The sequence below is a fragment of the Fusarium musae genome, chromosome 7, assembly GCF_019915245.1.
Source record: "Fusarium musae strain F31 chromosome 7, whole genome shotgun sequence".
NCBI lineage: Eukaryota > Fungi > Ascomycota > Sordariomycetes > Hypocreales > Nectriaceae > Fusarium > Fusarium musae.
Window position 1 is genome coordinate 1866837 of NC_058393.1, and position 20739 is coordinate 1887575.

Here is a 20739-nt window from a genome sequence, read left to right on the forward strand (position 1 = left end):
CAGAAGCTGGATTGGGTGGAGGTAATTGAAACAGTGGATCCTGGCTAAGGCACTTAAGTAACTTGGTGCTGAGGCACCCTAAACCTGGGGGTTGAGTTCTTATTACTGGCTTTTATCTGTGGGTTTGAGCTGAATTAAACGGGCAATTTGTTGTTTGTTAATTGTGGCTGAATGAAGGCATTGAATCACGTTGCTCACGCATTGCAGTGCTTGAATAAGTGGTTAGAGGTACTTACTTATTAAGAAACAGGCAAAGCGACAGCTGCAATGAAAACCTATTATTGATTCATGGTTGGCAATATCTGTACCCTAGCGCTAAGCAAAACCAGAGTTGAATTATTTATGAATCAGTAAATGAGAGACATTTAGTCAGTCAGTCAGTTGGTGAAGGGCGAGGCGGGATTGGGCTTGCTCGAGGTTACACATTGCATTTATCGTATTGCATCTATGGTCGTCATATTTTCACCAACAAACACCATACAATATTCACTTATCAGGATCAGTAGTGAGTGCCCTTCCCCTGAGACGCACGCAAGACATTGAGCTAGTATTACTAGATCAGGGGGGGTACGGCAAGATGCAAGTCAAGCCACTAAACTCTACTGTTTTCTAAGGGAAAAACAAATATTTAGATATAGGCATATCAAGACAAATAATACCACTGCCTGACTGTCTCTCTTGCAGAATACAGCCCCATCATGAGAATTAAGAAAAGAAACATCATCTTCACTTTTCTTTCTCTTCCACTCATGACATTAGATGTACTCCGTACTAGATTCATCTATTCGGTTTGTTTCCCAATGACGCCCACACACGCTAATGATCACTGATGCCTCCCTTACAGCACTGTCAGCCCCCTTGTCTGCTGATTTATGGCGCCTCTGATTCACTCAACGGGGCTCGAATATGCACGAATCGGTACACCAGGCCCACACCAGCACCAGCACCCGCATCCCAGCCAAGGCCAGAGCCCACAAGCCCAGCCCGCAGCACAGGGCGGCACAGCGCAGCCCTGCCACTTTACGACACTAGCTAGGTACCTACCTACCTACCAGGTAGGTCAATCCTAACGCGAACGCGGTACCAACTTCAAAGGGCAGGGCATTTATTTGCTGCACTAGTAGACGATACATTCATTGATTGACGACACGACTTTACTTAACCTGATTATTTCGTATTCCCACGGCAGTCCTCGAGGGCACCAAAACAAAGCACGCCCTGCCCTGCGGCCTCAAGATAACGACAAAACCTCGACCTTGCCATCTTTCGTTTCGTCGTTGCAGCGTAGGAGTGAGTGCACAGCTGCTTGCCCGCCATGCCACCGTCGGCAAAGAGAGCCTCTAGGGCTCGTCGCGAACCGCGTAAAGCCGCGACCTCCAACGCAGATACATCACCAGGCGACGTTGAAGATTCCTCCCCCAGTCGTCCAGCCAAGCGTCGTAAGAAGGTCCGTTATTTTGTCTGTCGTGAGTTCCATTGCCCGCAGCAGCTGACATTGATCTTCCCGAGCAGGTCCAGGAAGATGAAGACCCTCCCGCGCCGAACGACGATCAACTCGTGTCGCAAATCACACAGCATCTCAGAAGTCAGGAAGTCCAGGCCAGCAAGGATCACGCAAATGTCATACACGAGGCCAAGGGTGATGGTGTGAAAGCCTACGCCAAAGTGGCTGCCCAGGACTGGACCTTTTATATCACCAAGCTCAACGTCAACATAGGCCGAGCTCCAGAGACGTCACATAACTCTCAGACCGTGGGCTCCGACGGAGACGAGTCCTACGTCCACATCGACTTGGGCCCTAGCAAGATGGTATCGCGAGAGCATGCCACCATATCATTCGATTCCAAGGACGAGAAGTGGTTCCTGCATGTCAAAGGCCGCAACGGTGCTAAGGTGGACACCCAGCCCGTCAAGGCTGGACAGGCTCATCCTCTCACAAGCGGCGAAGTCATCGAGGTTGGAAATGTCGAGATGATGTTTGTGCTTCCGTCCGAGATAACTCCATTGACTGTGCATCCCATCTACTTGCAACGCGCTGGAGTCAGTGTTCATACACCACAGTCACGTACTTCGCGCCGACAACCCCTCATTGCACCGGCGCCTCCGGAATACAAACGCCCGGGCACGCCGCCCTCGGCTCAGAGCACTGCCAAATCACCGGCTGCAAGCACGCCGGCCGTCATGGTCGGTGCCAATGGTGTAGATCTGAGCCAGGATGAGAACCAGCATATCAAGCCTCAGTATAGCTATGCTCAAATGATTACACAGGCGATCCTGAACGCACCTGACGGGAAGCTGAATCTGAACGGCATCTATACCTACATCATGAACACATACGCCTACTATCGCCATCAACAGGCTGCTGGCTGGCAGGTAAGTTCTCGTGGCGGCTACCATACCTTGCTGGGCGGTATACTCACTCACACTCGACAGAACTCAATTCGTCATAACCTTTCACTGAACAAATCATTTGACAAGGTTGCCAGATTAACCGATGAGCCCGGCAAGGGAATGAAGTGGCAAATCGTCCCAGAAGCAAGAGAGGAGATGATAAGAAACGCCTATCGCGTTGGTCGAGGTGGTCATCGTGGTTCATCTGCCCCCTCATCTCCAAATCAACTCGCCTACATCACACATGGCCCAAGAGACATGGCCTCGAGAGAGCCTCCCTCAGCCCGCAGACGAAGAGCATCCCCTCCGGCATCACCACAGCCACCTGGTTCCTCTTTGCTCATTCCCCAGTCCACTCCTGATCGATCTTTTGGCAGAAACGCGACCATGATGATTGATGGCAGCCCATTACCGCGTCCTAGGAAGACGCCAGCAAGAGACTCATCTTTTTCGGTGTACAACCCTCAGTCGCCCACGCTCACATCTTCATACCAGGAGGACGGAGGCTCATTCGTCACCCCAGCACCGCCCAGGATGCACCCTAAGCTTGCTCCTCCAAGCACAGCACAGAGACCAAGTCAACACATGCCCACCAGCTCACCTGCCCCTTTCTGGAAATACGCAGACATAGGCAGCACACCATTGAAACCTCTTGGTGGCTACGATGTCAGTCCTACCAAGGCTGGAGGTGTTCTCCCCCCGCAGAGTAGCAGTCCGCCTAGGGGAGACAAGTCGCCTCTTAGCAGCCCTTCTCGACCTCAAAAGTCAAGCCCACAGCCTATTGCTCAACCGGCGGAGGCCGAAGAGGAGCACGGCTTTGATTTAACAAAGTTTGTTTTCCCCGTGACTCGCTTAAGACTGAGCTAACATAATGACCCAGGGGGTTTCAGAGTATCGGTGCGTATCATGCACCAGTTGGTGGAGGAGCTTCTATCTTGCAAGGCCGTACTTAGGCTTCCTTTCTACACTGGCGTTTTTGTTTCTAGGGGGATCAGTCACGGAGCCATGAATTGTACTAAACTTCTGAGTACATGATGCTGTCGACCAAGGATGTTGACGGCACTTATGAATGCAACGCGCCAACGAAAAAAAAAAAAAAAGCATCCCTCCTCGACTCGGGTATCTGCATGACTGGGCGGTCTGCTCAACCAGTCACTCAATCTTATAGACCTTTCCGCACCACTGGGGAATTCTCGTTCGACAGACAGACTCAAGAGCTCCAAGTGTGAACATGTTATATAAGAGTGAAGATCATCTGGCCAATGGCCTAGAACAGAGCCTTGGATATATACAAATGTTGAGAACGCGCCTTTTGATGCAAATACGTGTGATCGCGCCACCGTGCCGCCAACCCTACCAGACCCAACCAATGCAAGGGCATCCTTTTTTTCGTGACCAAGCCACCCAGCTCCCACATGAATCATAATGGAATTCCCATGCTTTTTGTTTCACCATCTACTTTTACACAGCGGTGAGTCAGAAACTCGACCACATAACAGCATCATAAAGAATTTCGTTAAACTGTCAGCCTATCGCGCTCCAGCTTGGCCTCGCCTCTTAGGGTTTCCACGGCCAGTTCGCTTCTTGGTCTGTTGATGCTCACCACCCTCGATGAACTTGATAAGCTCATCAATGCTGCGGGAGTCAACTTGTGAACCAGGTCCCGCGCGGCCGGGGACAGTAGCATTGGAAGCCGCCAAGCTTGAGGGATTGGTGGTAAACCGAACACCCGTTCGGAGTCTTCGAGCAGCAACATCCTTGGCATGCTTGGCAATGTTGACAGCATTCTGAGTGAGCTGCTCCAACCAGCTCTCGGCCTCCTTGGTGTTCTTGTCCTCAGGTCCGAGTTCAGCAAGGAAGACGTTGTAAGACTCTCGCATGCGAGTAACAGCCCCCTTTGAGTCGCGATCTAGAGCAAGAGCCTGAGCCAGCTGGAAGAGGAGGGTAGCAGAGTTGATCGACTGCTTGCCGAAAACAGACTCGCATACGCGCAGTGACTCCTCGAACCAGAGTCGAGACTCGTGGTAAGCCTTGAGGTTCTGGAGCATCACAGCAGCATTGTTGAGTGTTGTGATAGAATCAGGATGGTCAGGGCCGTAAATGACCTTCCACATCTTGAGAGCGTGCTTGGAGTACACCAGAGCACCCTTACTGTCACCAATTTGGTGGAGGAACAGGCTCAGGTTGAGGTAGTTAAGGAGAGTCTCGGCTGAGTCGACACCAACGGTCCTCTCAGCGACGATGATAGCTTTGCGAGCAAGGTCAACGGCAGCCTCCTTCTCATCGAGCTGGTAGTAGAGCATAGATAGGCTGTTGTAGACACGAGCGACCTCGGGATGTAAGATACCATAAATCTGCTCGTGTAGGGAAAGGGATTCCAGGAGAAGCTCCTGGCCCAATTTCTTCTGGTTTTGGAGAAGAGAAATACGGCCAGCCTCAAGTGCCTCTTCCGCGAGGGCGCTGCGAGGGCACGAGTCCTTGATTAAAGGAACGAGGTCAATGACGTCTTCGGGGTTGAAAGTGTGCACATTGGCTGGGGCGGCAGCCTCAACAGGAGAAGCCTCACGAGCCTTGCTCTTCTTCTTCTTCTTGCTGCTACCAGATTCTCCGTTGGTCTGGCCGTTGGCAACAGGCTTCTCGACCTTTGCAGGAGCAGCTTCAGAAGTGGTGGCAGCAGCAGCAGTCTCAGCAGTGAAACTGTAGTCCTTGGCTAGAAGCTGAATACCAATCTTCAAAGACACCTCACGAAGAAGTTGCACAGGACGAACTTGGTTGTGCCACTCGTCGTCGAGCTCATATCGGAATCGCTGGAGGATCTGCTCCTCAATGTTCTCCCGCAGACTCTCAGGTGTAACCTTCTCGAAAGACCAGTCGGCATCAGTGTAGAGGTTGCGGATGGAAGGATCGAGCTCAGCAACGGGCTTCTCATTGAAGCGATGCCCAAGCAGACAGTTGAGGAGATGAGAAACAGCAGCAGGAACAGCAGGGACTGGTAAGTGTCGGAGGTAAACAGCAGAAACATGCTTGAAGGCTCGGGCAACCATATCCTGGACGCAAATGTCGCGCAAGCATCGGAGCCGGCCATCACTAGAGAGCTCAGCAACCTTACCGAGGTATCTAACGTTGATACCGCGCTTGTGTAGAAGTCGGCTCAGTGACTGGCCATCCATGGGGAAGCTGATCTCGGACTCGGAAAGATCCTTGAGCAGGTCAGGGATAACCTGGTCGCGGAGATATTTTCCAGCTGCCCTGACTTCTTCCTCATCAGCGGCAAACTCGGCCTTCTCTTCATCAGTCTGAGGAGCCTGGCCACTAAAAGCGTCAGGGTTAAGGGCGAACTTGAAGTCTGACAGGTTAGGCTGGCTATCCTCTTCCTTGGAGGCTTCACCCTCGCCCTCACCCTCTGTGGTCTTCTTCTCGCCCTCGCCCTCTTCACCCTTGGCGTCATCCTCTGCAGCCTTGGTCTCAGCCTCCTTCTCCTTCTTTTGCTCAGCTCGACGGGCAACCTCTTTATCCACCCACTGCTTCAGCTTGTATCGCGAGAATGAGTCGACAAGCTCCGGTCGGAGGACTGTCATGCGGTGAGGGTAAGCATCGCCATCCTCAGGAAGACCGTCTTCATCCAGCCAAGCAATGTCGAGGGGGCTGATACGGTATAGATCCAAGACATACTTGCGGGCGTCTGTACCCAGCAGACCCTTGGTCTCCACACTGGCCTCCAAGTCAAATCGCTTACCCTCCTTGTCCCAAACAGGATGTTTCTTGACCTTCAGAGCCTTGGACAGCTGAGCAAAGCCGGGAGCGAACCTCTCATCGGCCGCGACGATGTCCTTGCCGTCTACAGCACCGTAGTCGATCTGGTTCTCACCAGGTTCGCGTTGCTTGAAAATGCCGGGAACAATGCTCTGACCAACAATTCGCTTGCCAAGGTAGTCAACAACCACGGTGGCAGGAGTGAAAAGTCCTTCGATATCCAACTGGTTGACGAGCTTTACACCAGCGACATCCTTGCCAGTAGCGACACGAGCCGCCTCATCACCACCCTCAGAAGTGAATGTACCAACACCGTCAGCACCAAAAGAGAAGAAGATGTTGTTGTAGACGAAGATCTGAGCATCTCTGCATTCTGTGGGGTTTAAAGGAGCAATGTCGCCCCGTGCGACCATGACGGCGCCTCGAGTAGCAGCCTCATTATAGTCGGCAAAGAGCTTAGAAATGAGTCGTTCTCGGAAGACACGGTCCTGAACAGTTTCACGAGGAAGTTCTTTCGCTGACTGGAACTCTTCATTCCAGTCTCGCAGAGTGTCGGTGTTCTCGACACCATTAAGTAGGTAGGTCTCCTGAGATCGTGCAGGATCAGGAAGATGTGTGCAAAGAGTGGAGTTAGGAGAGGGAACCACCCAAGGGGCAGCGGGAATAGCGTTGGTGATCTGGAAAGTGGCGAGAGGGTCGCGTTGGTTGTTGTAGTCCTGGAGTTTTGTGAAAGACTCGGCAAAGGATGCAGAGACGAGCTCGATGAGGCTAAGCAAAGAGTGAGCTGACTGACCCTTGGGTGCCGGACGAGGGAAGGGATCGAATTTGGCGTTAGACGATTTGTTGACGAAGAAGCCCGAAACGTGAGAGGTGATCTGATATTGCTCGCCTTCGTTGGTGGAGACAACCAAGTAGAGCAAGTGGCCACGCTGTCGGAGGTGAGGAGGAGGAGGATTCCAGGAGGACAAGGAGATCTGCTTCACTGTCTTGGGAGCGGGCTCAGAGGGAGGAGGAACCAGCTCGGTAAGAGAGGGCACAGCCTGGAAGTCGTAGTTCTGAATGGGTGACTCCTCGGCCGACTCGTTGTTGCTGACGGCCTCTGTGGCGACAGTTTCGAAGAGAGACAGTCCCGGAAGAAGGCCCTGGGCTGTGTCGCATCGGTCTCCAGAGGCACCGATAAGCTCTCGAATGCGGACAAAATGGATGCGAGCTTCCTTCTCGGTATATGGGTCCTCAACAACGTGGAATTCGGGGGTGGTGCCGAGGGCAGGAATTTCAGAGAGGGGAATGAAGTCGTTGATCTTCTCGCCGTTAAACTCGAGGTGGAAGCAAGTGTACTGGAATGCGGAGGGAAGGTCAATGATGGACTGCCGAATCTCGTGAACCTGTTCTTGAGAAGAGACCTGGACATTTTTTTGTGAGCTTGATATTTTGTAGGGGCTTCGGTATAAGTCAATGACGGACCATAATCTGCATCTTGCTAGCATTGGCGTCGGGCAAGACGATGGTAAGGTTTATTAACGCTTTAAACCGTTAGATATCCATGTCGTCTATATCGCTAATCGGAGGGATAATTTTAGCTACCTTCAGCGCCAGCGTCAACGTCTTGAGCTTCGGCCTCCATGTTGGTCTCGGGCTCCTCGGACGCAGCAGCTGTGAGACATGTTAGCTCGGTTCAGTATAGCAAATATAAAACCAAGAGCAAGCAAGACCAGTACAGCCAAAGCAAAAGCAAAAGCTATATGATAGCTCCGTCAGTGACCGAGTCGAGGCTGTTGAGACCCCGGACTTTGCAAGCGAGCATTCATTCGACAAGGGCGGTCTAGCTTCGCACAAAAATTATACATACCAGGCGCCTGAGCGGGAGGAGTGGTTTCCTCAGCCATATTGACAAGATGGAGTGTTTAGCAAAAGAAGAATAGGTAATGAGGGAGGAAACCAGACATGGGACATGCACTGGAAGGCTAAGACAATCAATTGAACGACGTTGGTCGAAAGAAGGTGGGAGTAAGGTAGTGACGGAGCGGAGGGGACGAAGAAAAAAATTGGACGGCTAACGCTCGAGTTGTGGTGGGTGCGGCGGCAATGGCCCGGCATTGCATTGGGTCCGGACACTTGAAGTACCCGGTGCTGAACACGCGACAGTGACGGTACTTTAGCCCTTCGATGCCTTGTACGGTTAAACAAGGTATAGCCCGAGTAGAGACTGTTAGGGCCCTGAAGCCGGCCAACCCCCAGACCTACCAGAGGGATTGACGGAAGCGCTAGGCCAAAAGTAGATGAATGTAAACATTGGCTGATCTCTTGATGCTCCCTACTTTAGTCTACCCAACACAACACAACATAACATGCTCTTCAATTCTTTCTTTTGCTTATTGATGCAATCGTCAATACTCTCTTGGGCATCCAGCATGTTTCTTGTTATTTTGTTATTACTATAATATCAATTCAGCTCCTTCGATTATTACCCGAGTGCATCTATCATGGCTGAGCGCCCATCCCCGTCAGCCCACCGTTTAATGAAGGGAGATCGCAGCAACCACCAACAAGATGTACAGCCTTGGACGGCAGCAAGATGCCAGCGTCTACTGCGGCAACTTCAGTGTCGTCTAGTTGCTCTAAGAAAACTAGTTAATGAGGCCCGGCAACCAACGGCAACGACAACGACAACCCGCACGAAACGGACGAACACGGAGAACGAAACTACGAAATCGTCAAAGCGAGTGCGGCACACCTATGGAGGACGCCGAGTAACAAAATCTCAGTCAAAGCCAATGACTTCGCCTGTGTCGACACCGCCGCGCGCATTTCGCACTCTCGGCAGCATGAAGATTGAACGTAGTCCTCCAGGGGCTGGGCGACTCGGGTTTACGACGCCAGTCATGCGCAAGTTCAGATGCGACAATTTGACCCTTGAGACTTCACCCACAAGCTCAAAGTCCACGGCTATAGAACCAAAATCACTGGTCGCAGAATTGCAATCCCTCCGCCGGATTGTCTCGGATAGTGAATATCGCATATACGATGCCATTTTCAGCTGGCTGCATGGCTTACTGACCTCAACCGAACCTGTCTCCCAAACAGCACATCCGAAGTCGTTGCTAGGAATGTGTCTTCGCAGGATACCAGATGCGATTGCCGTGATAGAGCAATGGGATCGTCAGACTGCGGCAAAGGAAGGGAAAACTTTCAAGTGGCAATCATCTAAAGCATCTGCAGAACTCTACGATCAACTCGAGGGGTTTGGTACTTCGAGTCTGGGTTGGAAACCCCTCAAGATTGTTGTCCGTGCGCATGCTCTATGTCTTTTGGCAACTGCTGTGACAGAAGGTCTCCTCGAACCTCCGTTTGTACGACTGTTGGCCGATCTCTGTCTCAGTCTTGACTGTAAGGCAGAAGCCGCGAGACTTGTCTTAAGCCTGAGACTTCCTTTGGCAGCACCTCGTGGTACGTCAAGCACCTTGATCGAGAGCAGTACGGTCCAGCCTCTGGGTGTTATAGTAAGAAGCTTGCAAGGTCGGGGAACAATCGGCCCATCGTGGGACTGTCTCTCGAACCTTATCAACACCAAGAAGTTATCTCTGACCTGGCTGACATCACGGGCGTTTCAGTCAGTATGGATGCGAGGAATTGAGATCCTGCTACATTCCAGAAAACCTGTTCCCTCAGTCGTTGAGTTTATGTGTAAGGCTCTGGACCAGCTTCTGTTGGACAGTGGTAAAGCGAATGAGATAGAACAGCCTACAGAAGATCAGACACTGATCAGTGTTCTGGCCGCAATGACGGCAGCGATATGGACATTGGGTGTTGATATGAGTGATGAAGAACCTTGGAAAACTCATGCCATTCGACGACTACTCTTCACACTCGAAATGTGCATCACACAGCAACGAACTCGTCGTGGGGCGTTTCGAAGCAGCGGATTTTTGACACTCGTTTTAGCCCGATTCTTGGCCACGAGTTTGATCGACGGGAAAGTGGGCAGTTTATCAGCGAGGAATCTGGCGATTTATGACTGTATGAAACCGTTGACAGCCAGAAACGGCTCACCAACTAAACCTCAGTACCGACAAACTCTCTTGCTGGCTTGCTCTGTTGCACAATACCGGGGCCAAGCATGTGGCCTGGCTTGCCACGACGTCTTGTCTGAGATTCGTACACGTTTAAATGAATTGAGGCTGCCTGGTTGGTTTCAAGAAGGTCTGGTGTCTGACGGGGCGTTTGTTTTGGCACAGAAAACGAGGGACCTCCGAGATGTTGCTTTTGCTGAAAGATTTCCCACGGCTGGCAAGGGAGTCGTCGAAACAAGCACGATGTTCTCGGGCTGGAAGTGGGAGGAAGGGATCGGCGAATGGGTCCTCCCCAGCCCCGGCAAGGAACGAGAAAGCGAGCTGAGACAGCAAGACCAAAGTCGAGACGGAACGAGCTACAGAACAGGCACAGATCGACAACCAGATAGTCGAGCCCGGACGACAGGCCTGAGTGGGAAGACGGGCCGCAATCTCAGGCGCAGAAACGACCAAGATAGCTCGGTAGGAAGTGACAAGGATGCTGGCAATCATGATGATACGGACGACACCGACAGGGAGGATGAGAATGATACGAGCGCAACCAGCGTTACGGATATTGACGAAGAGCAAGACAGCGGAGATGAGCTTGGCGAGTGTGCACAGACGATGGACTACAGCCCCAGGAAAACATTGGGACGAACGCATGGTATTAACGACAGCGACAGAAGCAGTAGCGGAAATACCAAAACAGTGAAGAGAGTCAAGCGCTTGGATATTGCAAGGACCTGGCAGGAAAACAGGCCTGATAGAGCCGCTGTAGGAACATCATTGGCAGAGCCTGGAGAGGACGATATGGATGACGAACTCAGTATACTTTGAGCTTGACAGAGACCGTATGTACTAGATCAGGATGTAGGGACAATACGCAATCACTCTAATAGAGTTTCGATTTACGCCTTATCTTTTGTTTTGCTTTTTCGTTTTCTTGGTGCTGGCAGCCAGGGATCATACGTACATGTGTATATGCACATGTAATGAATTCGTCTCAGTGCTCGTCTCAGGCTTTGACTGGAGAATAATCCTCCGCCTCTCAGGAGCCGCGGAAACGGTTACGATAACATCGGTCATGGTGGGGCATGAGGCACTTGAAACCGCCATTCGATGTCATTGCTGGGCCAGGCTGGGTACGGTTGGGTTGGGAACAATCTCTGGAGACTTGATCAGCAAATAGATGCCCATAGTTTTACGAGCATGTATTGCATTGCCGCTGAATCGTGTTTAGTTGGAACTGGACAACGCACGTCCTTGCGAGGGCTACAAATGGAGTATCCTCCGGTGTAAGAGAGATGAAAGACTTGGAAAATTAAAGTATTTATCGTAAAAGTACTAAAAGACAGTTTAAAATTAGCGGGGCGTTGAAGTTTTAATAAGATCATATATAATCCCCTAAACATTCACTGTCACTTCCCTCAAACAGCCAAGAAACTGATTACCGAGGTAGGTACCCAGAAGCTGGGAAAGCCCTTGTTTCAGAATCCCAGTTGTGCCCCTCGGTGCTAGGATATCAGATGTCCTTCCGCCACTCGGAGCCAGCGCCACAGTCATCTCCCCTGTTCACTGCATCTTGTCCCGCGCAATTGCAACGCAGACGCTGACTGGGCCAGTCCGCTCCAGTTCGCTAATAGAGCCGCCGGGGGTTCCTAGACTGTGCAGGCTCGCCCAATGGCAGGGCTAGATCAGGCAATCTCGAATGCGTCAATGAATATCTTGAAACTAGATGCCCCTGAGACTAGAGGCTAGGCTTAGTGGTCTCGCAGCTGGCCCCAGCTGTAATTCCCGTCAGTCAGCGCCGTCGTGTTGCAGCTGGCTGGTCACTGGCAGATGGGCCCCCTTCAGTGGGATACTCAGGGATAGGAAGCGGGATAGGTACAGCCAGCTGATGGACTGGGCTGCAAATGAGAGAGCAAGGGACGCTGCATAAGGTAGGTAGCCACTGTTTCTACGACAAGCCTACACGCGGCCTTGAATATGATCTGCTCAAGCCATGATTGCTGGGGAATTTAGTATAGACCCAATTTATCTCGCAAAAATACCCCCTGCTCACTCTTAATACTATCCCCCTCCCTTGGCCTCCGCAATCGTTTTTTCAAAACTCTTCCTTGCCTTGTCTTGTTTCGTCAACCTTGACGTCTTTAGTTCATTCCTAAAGAAGGCGTAGGAATTGTTTGTTTCGGAGCTGGTTTCCATTCAGACACACACGCTCTCTCGTGTCCCTTCCCTCATTTATTCACCGTCTGCTGTTGGTGTTGTTAGTGCTACGGCTACATTACAGTCCCTTGGCCCCATCACCGTCGACAGCGCCCTCTCTCTCCTTCTCTCTTCCTTTTCTCTTCGCCGCCGCTTCTTCGAAAGTTCTACTCAATTCCTCCAGGGGAGGTTTTTCTTTTTCTCTCTTTGACCTTTTGTCAAATTTTCACTTCGATACCTCGATCTCATTGTTTTTGTTCTTAGTCTTTCCCTTCTTTCTTCAGTCGCAATGAGTGCCGGAAACTCACTGCTGCCGCGAGGCGGTTACGAGCTCACGCCCGAGCAACAACTCGCTAAAGAAATCGCCGAAACAACCAACGGAAACCTCTCCAAGTACCTCATGATCGTCTGTGGTGCTGTCTCTGCTGCTGTTATCGTCTGGAAGGTCTGCGAGCGAATTATCCGACTTACTCGACATGTTTCTTGCTTGAACAACGACAAGCAGCGCTACTTCGCTATCCCCAACCAGAAGTTTGCGGCCCTGAAGCGCCACCTTCTTTACGCTCCCGTCTTCAGCAAGCGCCACAACCGCGAAATCCAGCTAAGCAAGGCCATCAACGTTGGAACTCTCCCCACCCGTTTCCAGCTGCTTTTCCTCGTGTCCTACTTTGTTTCCAATGTCGTCTGGTGCGTCATCGACATCGATTATTCCGCTGATATGGTCACCGCCTGCGGTGTCATTCGCAACCGCACCGGTGTCCTCTCAACTGTCAACATGGTATGAAATGAATTGCATCACATTGTATATTAAGGATCGCCAAGCCAACGAATGATGGCACCTTTTATAGTGCTTGGCTTGGATCGTTCCAAAATCTCACTAGTACATGCCACTAACCTTATTTCCATTTCAGGTCCCTCTCTTCCTTCTGGCTGGTCGAAACAACCCTCTCATCCCCCTCTTGAACATCTCCTTTGACACCTACAACCTGATCCACCGTTGGTTTGGCCGTATTGTCATTCTTGAGGCTCTCGCTCATACCCTTGCCCACTATGGTAAGAACGGTTGGGTCTTCACCCCTCCTGCGGGCAACTTTATCCTCCCCGGCTTTGTTGTAAGTCACCACTTTCTTAACGTCGATTACGTAAATGAACTTTTACTTACATACGCTTCCTAGGCCACATGCTCCTTTGTCTTCCTCGGCATCCAGGCCTCCAGTCCTCTTCGCCATGCCTTTTATGAGATCTTCAAGGCTCTCCACATCCTTGCAGCCACCGCCGCCGTCGTGGGATTGTACTATCACTTGTCCGCATCCCCTGGTCTGTTCAAGTGGCTCTGCTACGTTTATGCCGTGATTGCTCTCTGGAGTTTTGAACGCACCTATCGTGTTTGGCGTGTCATTCGCTCTCACGTTGGAGGTTCGCGCTCCCGAACCATTGTCGAAGCCCTGCCTGGAAATGCCGTCCGATTGACCATGACTCTGGCTCGCCCATGGAACGCCGCCCCTGGACAACATGCCTATCTCTACATGCCCGCCATCAGCTACTGGCAATCTCACCCCTTCTCCGTCGCCTGGTACGATGGCGTCGAGGATGTCAAGAGCGACCGATTAGCCACTACTAACCAAGATCTTTTGGCTATGCAACAACAACGGGTTTCTTTCATCATCCGGGGCAGAACCGGCATGACTGACAGCCTCTACAAGAAGGCAGTCGCTGCCCCTGGAGGTCGTTTCGAGACAAGCTGCTTCGCCGAGGGCCCTTATGGTGGACACCACTCTTTCGACTCTTACGGTACTGTGGTTCTCTTCGCTGGAGGTGTCGGCATCACTCACCCCGTCCCTTATATCAAGCATCTTGTTGAGGGCTACTCCGAGGGTACTGTCGCAACTCGAAGGATCTTGTTAGTCTGGACCATTCAGACTCCCGAGCATCTGGAGTGGATCCGCCCCTGGATGACTGAGATCTTGGGCATGGACAAGAGAAGGGACGTTCTCCGAATCATGCTCTTTGTCAGCCAGCCACGCTCCACAAAGGAAATACACAGCCCCTCGTCCACTGTCCAGATGTTCCCTGGACGACCCAACATCAACACTCTCTTGGGTATGGAGCAAGAGCACCAGGTGGGTGCCATGGCTGTTACAGTCTGTGGCCCTGGTGCTCTTAGTGACGAGGTTCGCCTGGCTGTCCGAAACCGCCAGGACCGATCCCACATCGATTTCATCGAGGAGGCGTTCACGTGGTAAGCTTAACAGCGGGTATGAGGTGTTTGGGGGGTTTTGGCATTTTCTGGCTAGTCCAGTCCATAATTCCCAGCCATGAGCAACAGCACTGGCTCTCACATCTGAATTCTGGGAGTTTTCAGGGATTCAGATGTTTCCAGTCCATCTTTGGACATCTTGCGAGGCAAGGCTCAATTTTGAGATCAATTTCATGTATTGTACTTTAGATCGAGGTGTATCTACGCTCCTTTTGTGTCCCTTGGAGGACCAGCACTCAATAGCACTAAAACAAGTAACGGCCATAATAAGTGTGTCTTGTACTGAATGCGATGGGATTGATGGATAAAGGTACGAAAGTTCATCGACACAAACAAACGTTATGGCAGTGTCGGCTAGGCTTGCTTGGACCAAGTTTGATGACGACGTACTCAGAAAGTGCTTTGGATGACAGTAAGACAAGCTTTTGTTCTTTGTTCTCAAATTACTTATTATATGGGCGATTTGTACTCCGTAGGGTCGAGAGGTTGTTCACTTGCTGTTCAATCGTCAACCACCAACACATAGTTCCAAGTACATTATCCACTATTCACCTACACTAGACCCGTGTTGGATGTATGTCTGAACGTGGCATTGATCAAGTGACTTACTTGTCTGCCGTCTCGGCAGGTGACCGAAAGCGCTGACTCTGATTTCTAGAGATTACCATCATTTGACCAAGCGCTGAGACACACTCAGGCTCGTGTTCCCTGTCGAAATTGGATACAGAAGCTCTTAACAAATGTGGGTGGGAGGCTGGAGTCGATGGCACTTGATCTGAGCAGGGAATGGAGAGCCGATAACAGCCTTGTGAATTGTGATAGTTACGGCCATAATTACCTACCTAGGTATGCACAAGTCACCCTCCTAGAAATCTGGTGGCTGGGATCTCGCTTGTCTCGCTGTGACCAGCATAAACTAAACCCGGTTCTCCACCAAGAAATAAAGGTACATCGACTTGGCTTGAGCAAGTACCTTGAAGTAACGCGTAACGCGTAGCACTCACATGAGGAGACGTGAGGCGCCAGATATGGATCTAAGGGCTAATGCAAGTAGTGCATGCATCTAGTGAGGCGACGACTCCGCATTCAGGTCAAGTGTCTGAACCCTGCATTTGCATCCCTCTGTGCTACCGCTACGTACCTCTACTCCGCCTTTTGCCTTACTTACCTTTTTAGGTACGGAGTAAGTTGGAGCTTATCAGCTCTTTGTTCTTATCAGTTCTGGCTGGCCTGCTCAGCTGTCTCATCCCCCATCCTCCACATTCACTTTTTGAATAACACCATCATCAACCACTGAAGTCTGGCCGTTAGTAATCGGCCATCTCTTCAACATGGCGTCTAGAAGCCTCATCCCATTTCTCGTAGCCATGATGCTGCTCACAGGTGTTTGCAACACCTTGTTGACCAAGTATCAGGTATGACGACATGCGCTGCGCATCCGCTGTGTTAGAAGAGCTGTAACTGACTCACCTCTCCATAGGACAACCAATGTGTTCGAAACTGTGGCCCCGATGACAGTCCAAGGAAGCGCGCTTTCTTTAACCAGCCGGTTCTCCAAACCGCCCAGATGTTCATCGGCGAGATGGGCTGCTGGCTGGTCGTTGGCCTCATGGCTCTCTGGCGACGGTTCAATGGTTCTGCACCACAAGACCGAGGCTATCAAGCTGTTGATACCGAGGAAAATGGCGATGCTGAAGCTGCACCCCGAGCCGATGATCGCACCAAGCTCCTTCACACCGGCCCATCCATCTTGAGAGGATACCGAGTTACCTTGCTTGCTCTGCCCGCTATTTGCGACATCTGCGGTACCACACTCATGAACGCTGGACTTCTCATGGTTGCTGCATCCATCTACCAAATGACACGAGGTGCTCTCGTCTTGTTCGTCGGCCTCTTCAGCGTCGTCTTCCTCAAGCGACACTTGCATCTCTTCCAGTGGCTGTCCCTCGTCGGTGTCGTTCTGGGTGTCGCAGTCGTTGGCTTGGCCGGAGCTATCTGGCCAGATGAGAAGCCTGAGATCTCCATTGGAAAGCCCGAGGAGGACTCGGCTACTGACGGAGGTCTTTCAGACGCTGCCCGAGCCATTGTGGGTGTTTTGCTTATCGCTGGTGCCCAGATCTTTACAGCCACCCAGTTCGTCCTCGAGGAATATCTCCTGGAGAGATCTACAATTGACCCAATTAGAGTGGTCGGCTGGGAGGGCCTCTTCGGTTTCAGTGTTACCCTCCTTGCTATGCTTGTTCTGCATGCCACTATCGGCTCCACTGAAGCTGGCAAATATGGATATTTTGACATTGTCGAGGGCTGGCGCCAGATGACCGAGAACAAGCAGGTCCTCATCTCTAGTTTCCTCATCATGATCAGCATCGGGTGAGTATCTCGTCAATCAGATTTGGATAACCAAACACTGACATTGCTACCAGTGGCTTCAACTTCTTTGGCTTGTCCGTTACACGGAGCGTCAGTGCTACTTCTCGATCTACCATTGACACTTGCAGAACCCTTTTCATCTGGATCGTCTCCCTTGGCTTGGGTTGGGAGACGTTCAAGTGGCTCCAAATTGTCGGCTTCGCCCTGCTTGTTTACTTCACCTTCTTGTTCAACGGTATCGTTCAGCCTCCCCTGGAGTTCCTCAGAGTCCCAGATGAAGAGGTCGAGGAGCTCTTGCCCGAGGAACCTATTGAGCACCGTTAAGTGAAACATTCTGTGCTGTGATACTATAACATATCTTGTTGAGCCCGAGTTTTGGAATCATCTGCATGTTCGAACGGCGTCCAGGTTGGGAGTATAAGATTTAGTCGAATAGTTTATCATATTGAAATTCAGATCCAATGGCTAAGAAACTCAACTATGTCTGGTTTGTCCTTGTCATGGTCAAAAGCGGTGTTTATTCCACCCAAAAATGCAGTCAACGCCTGTGCATCCAATATACAGATAACGCCTGAGACAGAAGCAGCCAATGAGCAAGCTGGGAGGTGCCTCGACAGCCAAGCCTCAAGTAACATTACATAGCAGCTCAGCCTCAAGAATAAACTTTCCCTCCTTATACTTCTCCGAAGATTCGTAAGCCTTATCATACTTCCATCCAACGGTCTCCTTGCACTGACGGCATGTAATATCACGGACTACGTGTCGACCGGTCGTCATGTTACGTTCGTTCGGAGGACCCGTCTCGATATTGACAACGTTGTGAAAGAGATAGGCCTTGCCATGTTGACCGCGGAAATTCTGGTATCGGCATCAGCGGAAAGCAATCTACAGGGGAGTTGGGGGACAACATACGCGGCTGATGATATCCTCATGGTTAGCAAGATGGGCCTTGCATGTCTTGCAGCCGTAGATCTTGCTGCTATTCAGGTAGGTGTTGTAAGCCAGCCCCATTATGCGGGCCCTGAGGCAGTCGAAGGGCAATGCCAAACTGGAAGAGGTATCGGAGTTGCTTATATATTGATATTGCGCAGAGTTGAAGTTGTCGAGATGTACCGTGAACCTGCTGCGTGTGTCTAATAAGTTGACAAGGGAAAGCTGATGATGAAGGAACAGTGGAGAAGGCTCACGAGAGGTAACAATGCCTACCTAGGTTAGTACCTACTAGTCTAAGGAATGGCACGTCATGAGGCCGGAGCTAGCTAATGCGGGTACGTCCCTCTTTGATAGTGAGGCGGAGGTAAGGTAGGGGCCGGGGTAAGGTGAATGGAAGCGGGGTCTGCATAATACTTAAGTCAGATAAGAGTGTCTCGGTCTTATTTAGTGCGATCAAGTTGGAATGGCTATATCACAGTCTCCAGAATACCTCAAAGAATCTTCGATGATGAATGCCTCTATATATCCACTGTTGGTCTGGTTTTTAGACATTTGGCGCAGCAGAGAAAGGTAGCTAGTCGGTAAGGGCATGGAAATTATCATGAGAACTGTTTCTCTCATCGGGTCTAGTCTATCAAACACGCAAGCTACCATCCATGAACGCACATATCACGAGGAATGGCTAAGGCACCCAAGTACTCAGTTTGATGTTGTATCCCATTTCATTTTATATATGCACGATATGGTTACGCTATCGGCAAACTCACTCAACGCCTGTTGCTACTGTAAAGCGCAGATGCATGAAATCAGTGAAACCACCACCTATTACCATGATTAGCCAACCAAGGATTTGCCGTTTACGCCTGGACATGTCCAACAGGTGTGCAACAAGAGCATCACTTCGCCTTTGCCTTTTTCTTCTTCTTTGCCTCCTCAGCAGCCAAGTCTTTGTCCTTGATATTGTTGTAATGCCACACACCACGTTCCCTATCTTGCTGTAGTAGCTTCTGGTCATCTTCTGAAATGGGGACGCCTTCAATGCCCTTCACTTTCTTCCCCTCGAGAAACATAACAAGCCCTCCAATGGCCGCGACAATACAAGCCAGTGCTACAAAAAGACCTGTAGACCAACTGGGACGATCGTAACGGTTAAGGCCCCACATGAATCCGGACAGGACGCACTGCAGAAACGTGTTCCATACCATCAGCCAGATGACTGCGTCCATTCTCGTGACGGATGTTGGCGGGGCGCGTACGCCAGTCAGCGGAGCGTCGGGGATCTTGTCTTCTGGAAACGGGCAGGCGAGTGATGAGGCTAGTTCGGGCGCAGACGAGATATTATGGGGCCCTATTTGAGGATCAATCTGATCGGACCCTGGGAGACGGAACCATCCTCGGTGAATGCCTGCCAATCGTCGAAGGGCAACTTCCTTCTTCTGGAACCGATACTGAAGCAGGTAATACAGATCACGAAAGCGCCATGGAGCAAGACCAAAACCTGTAACACAGAAGAGAGCATTCAGTATCTGCGAGTCCCACTCTATCCACTTGCGCCTGGGGGAGTTGATGTCGTTGCAAGTCGGAACACACATCGCGGGTGAGGCATTACTGGATTGTTTGTCAGCATGGTTGGTTGACCTTGAGGAGGAGAGATGCAGATCATTGACTTACCAAAGCAGCAAGAAGAGCATTCCGCCCCAGGCAACGACGTTCAGACCGTATACGGTAACAAGAAAGCCGGTTGGTGTTCGCACATAATTCCAGAAAGCGATCAGTCCAAGTTTCGTCGACTGTCCAAACGAATGCTTTGGGGGGAAATGATATCCATTGTCGAAAGGGGCCGCCGCAGCAGGCTCGCCAGTCAAGTTTCGCCTCGGGGACGCGACGCTTGCATTCGCCTTCTCTTCGGGTGGCTCTTCGTTGACAGCTGGGAATATACTCTGTCTGGATGTGTCCCCAAGGGACTGGCTTGTTTGCATCGGTATCGAGGTGTCTGATGGCCTTCGGGCCACAGTCTGTCGCGAGAATATGGATGCTGCGATGGTTCCTGTAGCGGCCATAAACCCTTCAGGGGGACCGGAAACTTCGAAACTCTGGGAAACTCTGCGTAGACGGCCACTCAAGGATGAAGAGGCCGCTGGGCGATTCTCGACAACAGATGAAGAGTCGGCGTTTATGTTTGTATGATCAGGGTTTGGTGACGCATTATCGAGGCTTGGAAAGGGTTCGGTATCTGTGCCATTATAGGAAGGTTGCCCAGAGTTTGTCATGGTGTCTATGCGACTTGGCGACCCTAGATTGGGCGCCTGGAGAGCTGTAATTGAATGACGAGTGTTGATATTGCGTGCAATTGGCGCTTGGTTCAGTGAATCAAGATGTCTCGACGTCTATACAGGTACTAATATATAATAGAGAGAATGGAATGCGATTGTGATCCACATCAACGTGCCTAGCAACGGTGGGACTTGCCCATTTATCTTAGATCCTGTCTCCAGGGTCTAATGCCAACGTGGACAGTGGGTGTCAATCACTACGAGGTACTACCTCAGGTATCGAGCTACTGCGCTGGAGCTACTGCTGACGGTTCACGGCAACCGCGGGGAGATCACTATTGGTCAATTACATACAGGCGAAGCGAAGTTCCCGCTGAGACACAAAAGTCTAAACGACCCTATTTCTCATGGAACGAGCATGTGAATATGTGATTGTGAATAAACGGAAGTTGACTTCGTTCTCGTTCAATCATCAAGGTCCGTTGGACGTGCATATCCCCACTCC

General features: G+C 51.0%; 7 protein-coding genes across 7 annotated transcripts; 4 read left to right on the forward strand and 3 right to left on the reverse strand.

The window, feature by feature from the left end:
- Positions 1–1315: 1315 nt before the first annotated feature.
- On the forward strand, positions 1316–3258 carry J7337_009764 (uncharacterized protein; the record flags this gene model as incomplete). The annotated part of the gene is made up of 3 exons (XM_044827359.1): positions 1316–1447; positions 1513–2373; positions 2434–3258. 3 exons carry the CDS (start codon positions 1316–1318, stop codon positions 3256–3258), a joined length of 1818 nt encoding a protein of 605 aa, XP_044677953.1.
- Positions 3259–3920: 662 nt separating this feature from the next.
- On the reverse strand, positions 3921–8030 carry CLU1 (Intracellular distribution of mitochondria; the record flags this gene model as incomplete). The annotated part of the gene is made up of 4 exons (XM_044827360.1): positions 3921–7547; positions 7609–7667; positions 7729–7797; positions 7994–8030. The coding sequence occupies 4 exons, from the start codon at positions 8028–8030 to the stop codon at positions 3921–3923; spliced, it is 3792 nt and encodes a 1263-aa protein (XP_044677954.1).
- A 996-nt stretch (positions 8031–9026) lies between these two features.
- Positions 9027–11033, forward strand: J7337_009766 (uncharacterized protein; the record flags this gene model as incomplete). The annotated part of the gene is made up of 1 exon (XM_044827361.1): positions 9027–11033. One exon carries the CDS (start codon positions 9027–9029, stop codon positions 11031–11033), a length of 2007 nt encoding a protein of 668 aa, XP_044677955.1.
- Positions 11034–12690: 1657 nt separating this feature from the next.
- J7337_009767 (uncharacterized protein) lies at positions 12691–14644 on the forward strand (the record flags this gene model as incomplete). The annotated part of the gene is made up of 3 exons (XM_044827362.1): positions 12691–13179; positions 13313–13513; positions 13577–14644. 3 exons carry the CDS (start codon positions 12691–12693, stop codon positions 14642–14644), a joined length of 1758 nt encoding a protein of 585 aa, XP_044677956.1.
- A 1345-nt stretch (positions 14645–15989) lies between these two features.
- J7337_009768 (uncharacterized protein) lies at positions 15990–17352 on the forward strand (the record flags this gene model as incomplete). The annotated part of the gene is made up of 3 exons (XM_044827363.1): positions 15990–16073; positions 16139–17028; positions 17082–17352. The coding sequence occupies 3 exons, from the start codon at positions 15990–15992 to the stop codon at positions 17350–17352; spliced, it is 1245 nt and encodes a 414-aa protein (XP_044677957.1).
- Positions 17353–17652: 300 nt separating this feature from the next.
- On the reverse strand, positions 17653–18039 carry J7337_009769 (uncharacterized protein; the record flags this gene model as incomplete). Its single annotated transcript, XM_044827364.1, has 2 exons — positions 17653–17886; positions 17941–18039. 2 exons carry the CDS (start codon positions 18037–18039, stop codon positions 17653–17655), a joined length of 333 nt encoding a protein of 110 aa, XP_044677958.1.
- An 818-nt stretch (positions 18040–18857) lies between these two features.
- On the reverse strand, positions 18858–20231 carry J7337_009770 (uncharacterized protein; the record flags this gene model as incomplete). The annotated part of the gene is made up of 2 exons (XM_044827365.1): positions 18858–19515; positions 19633–20231. 2 exons carry the CDS (start codon positions 20229–20231, stop codon positions 18858–18860), a joined length of 1257 nt encoding a protein of 418 aa, XP_044677959.1.
- Positions 20232–20739: the final 508 nt, after the last annotated feature.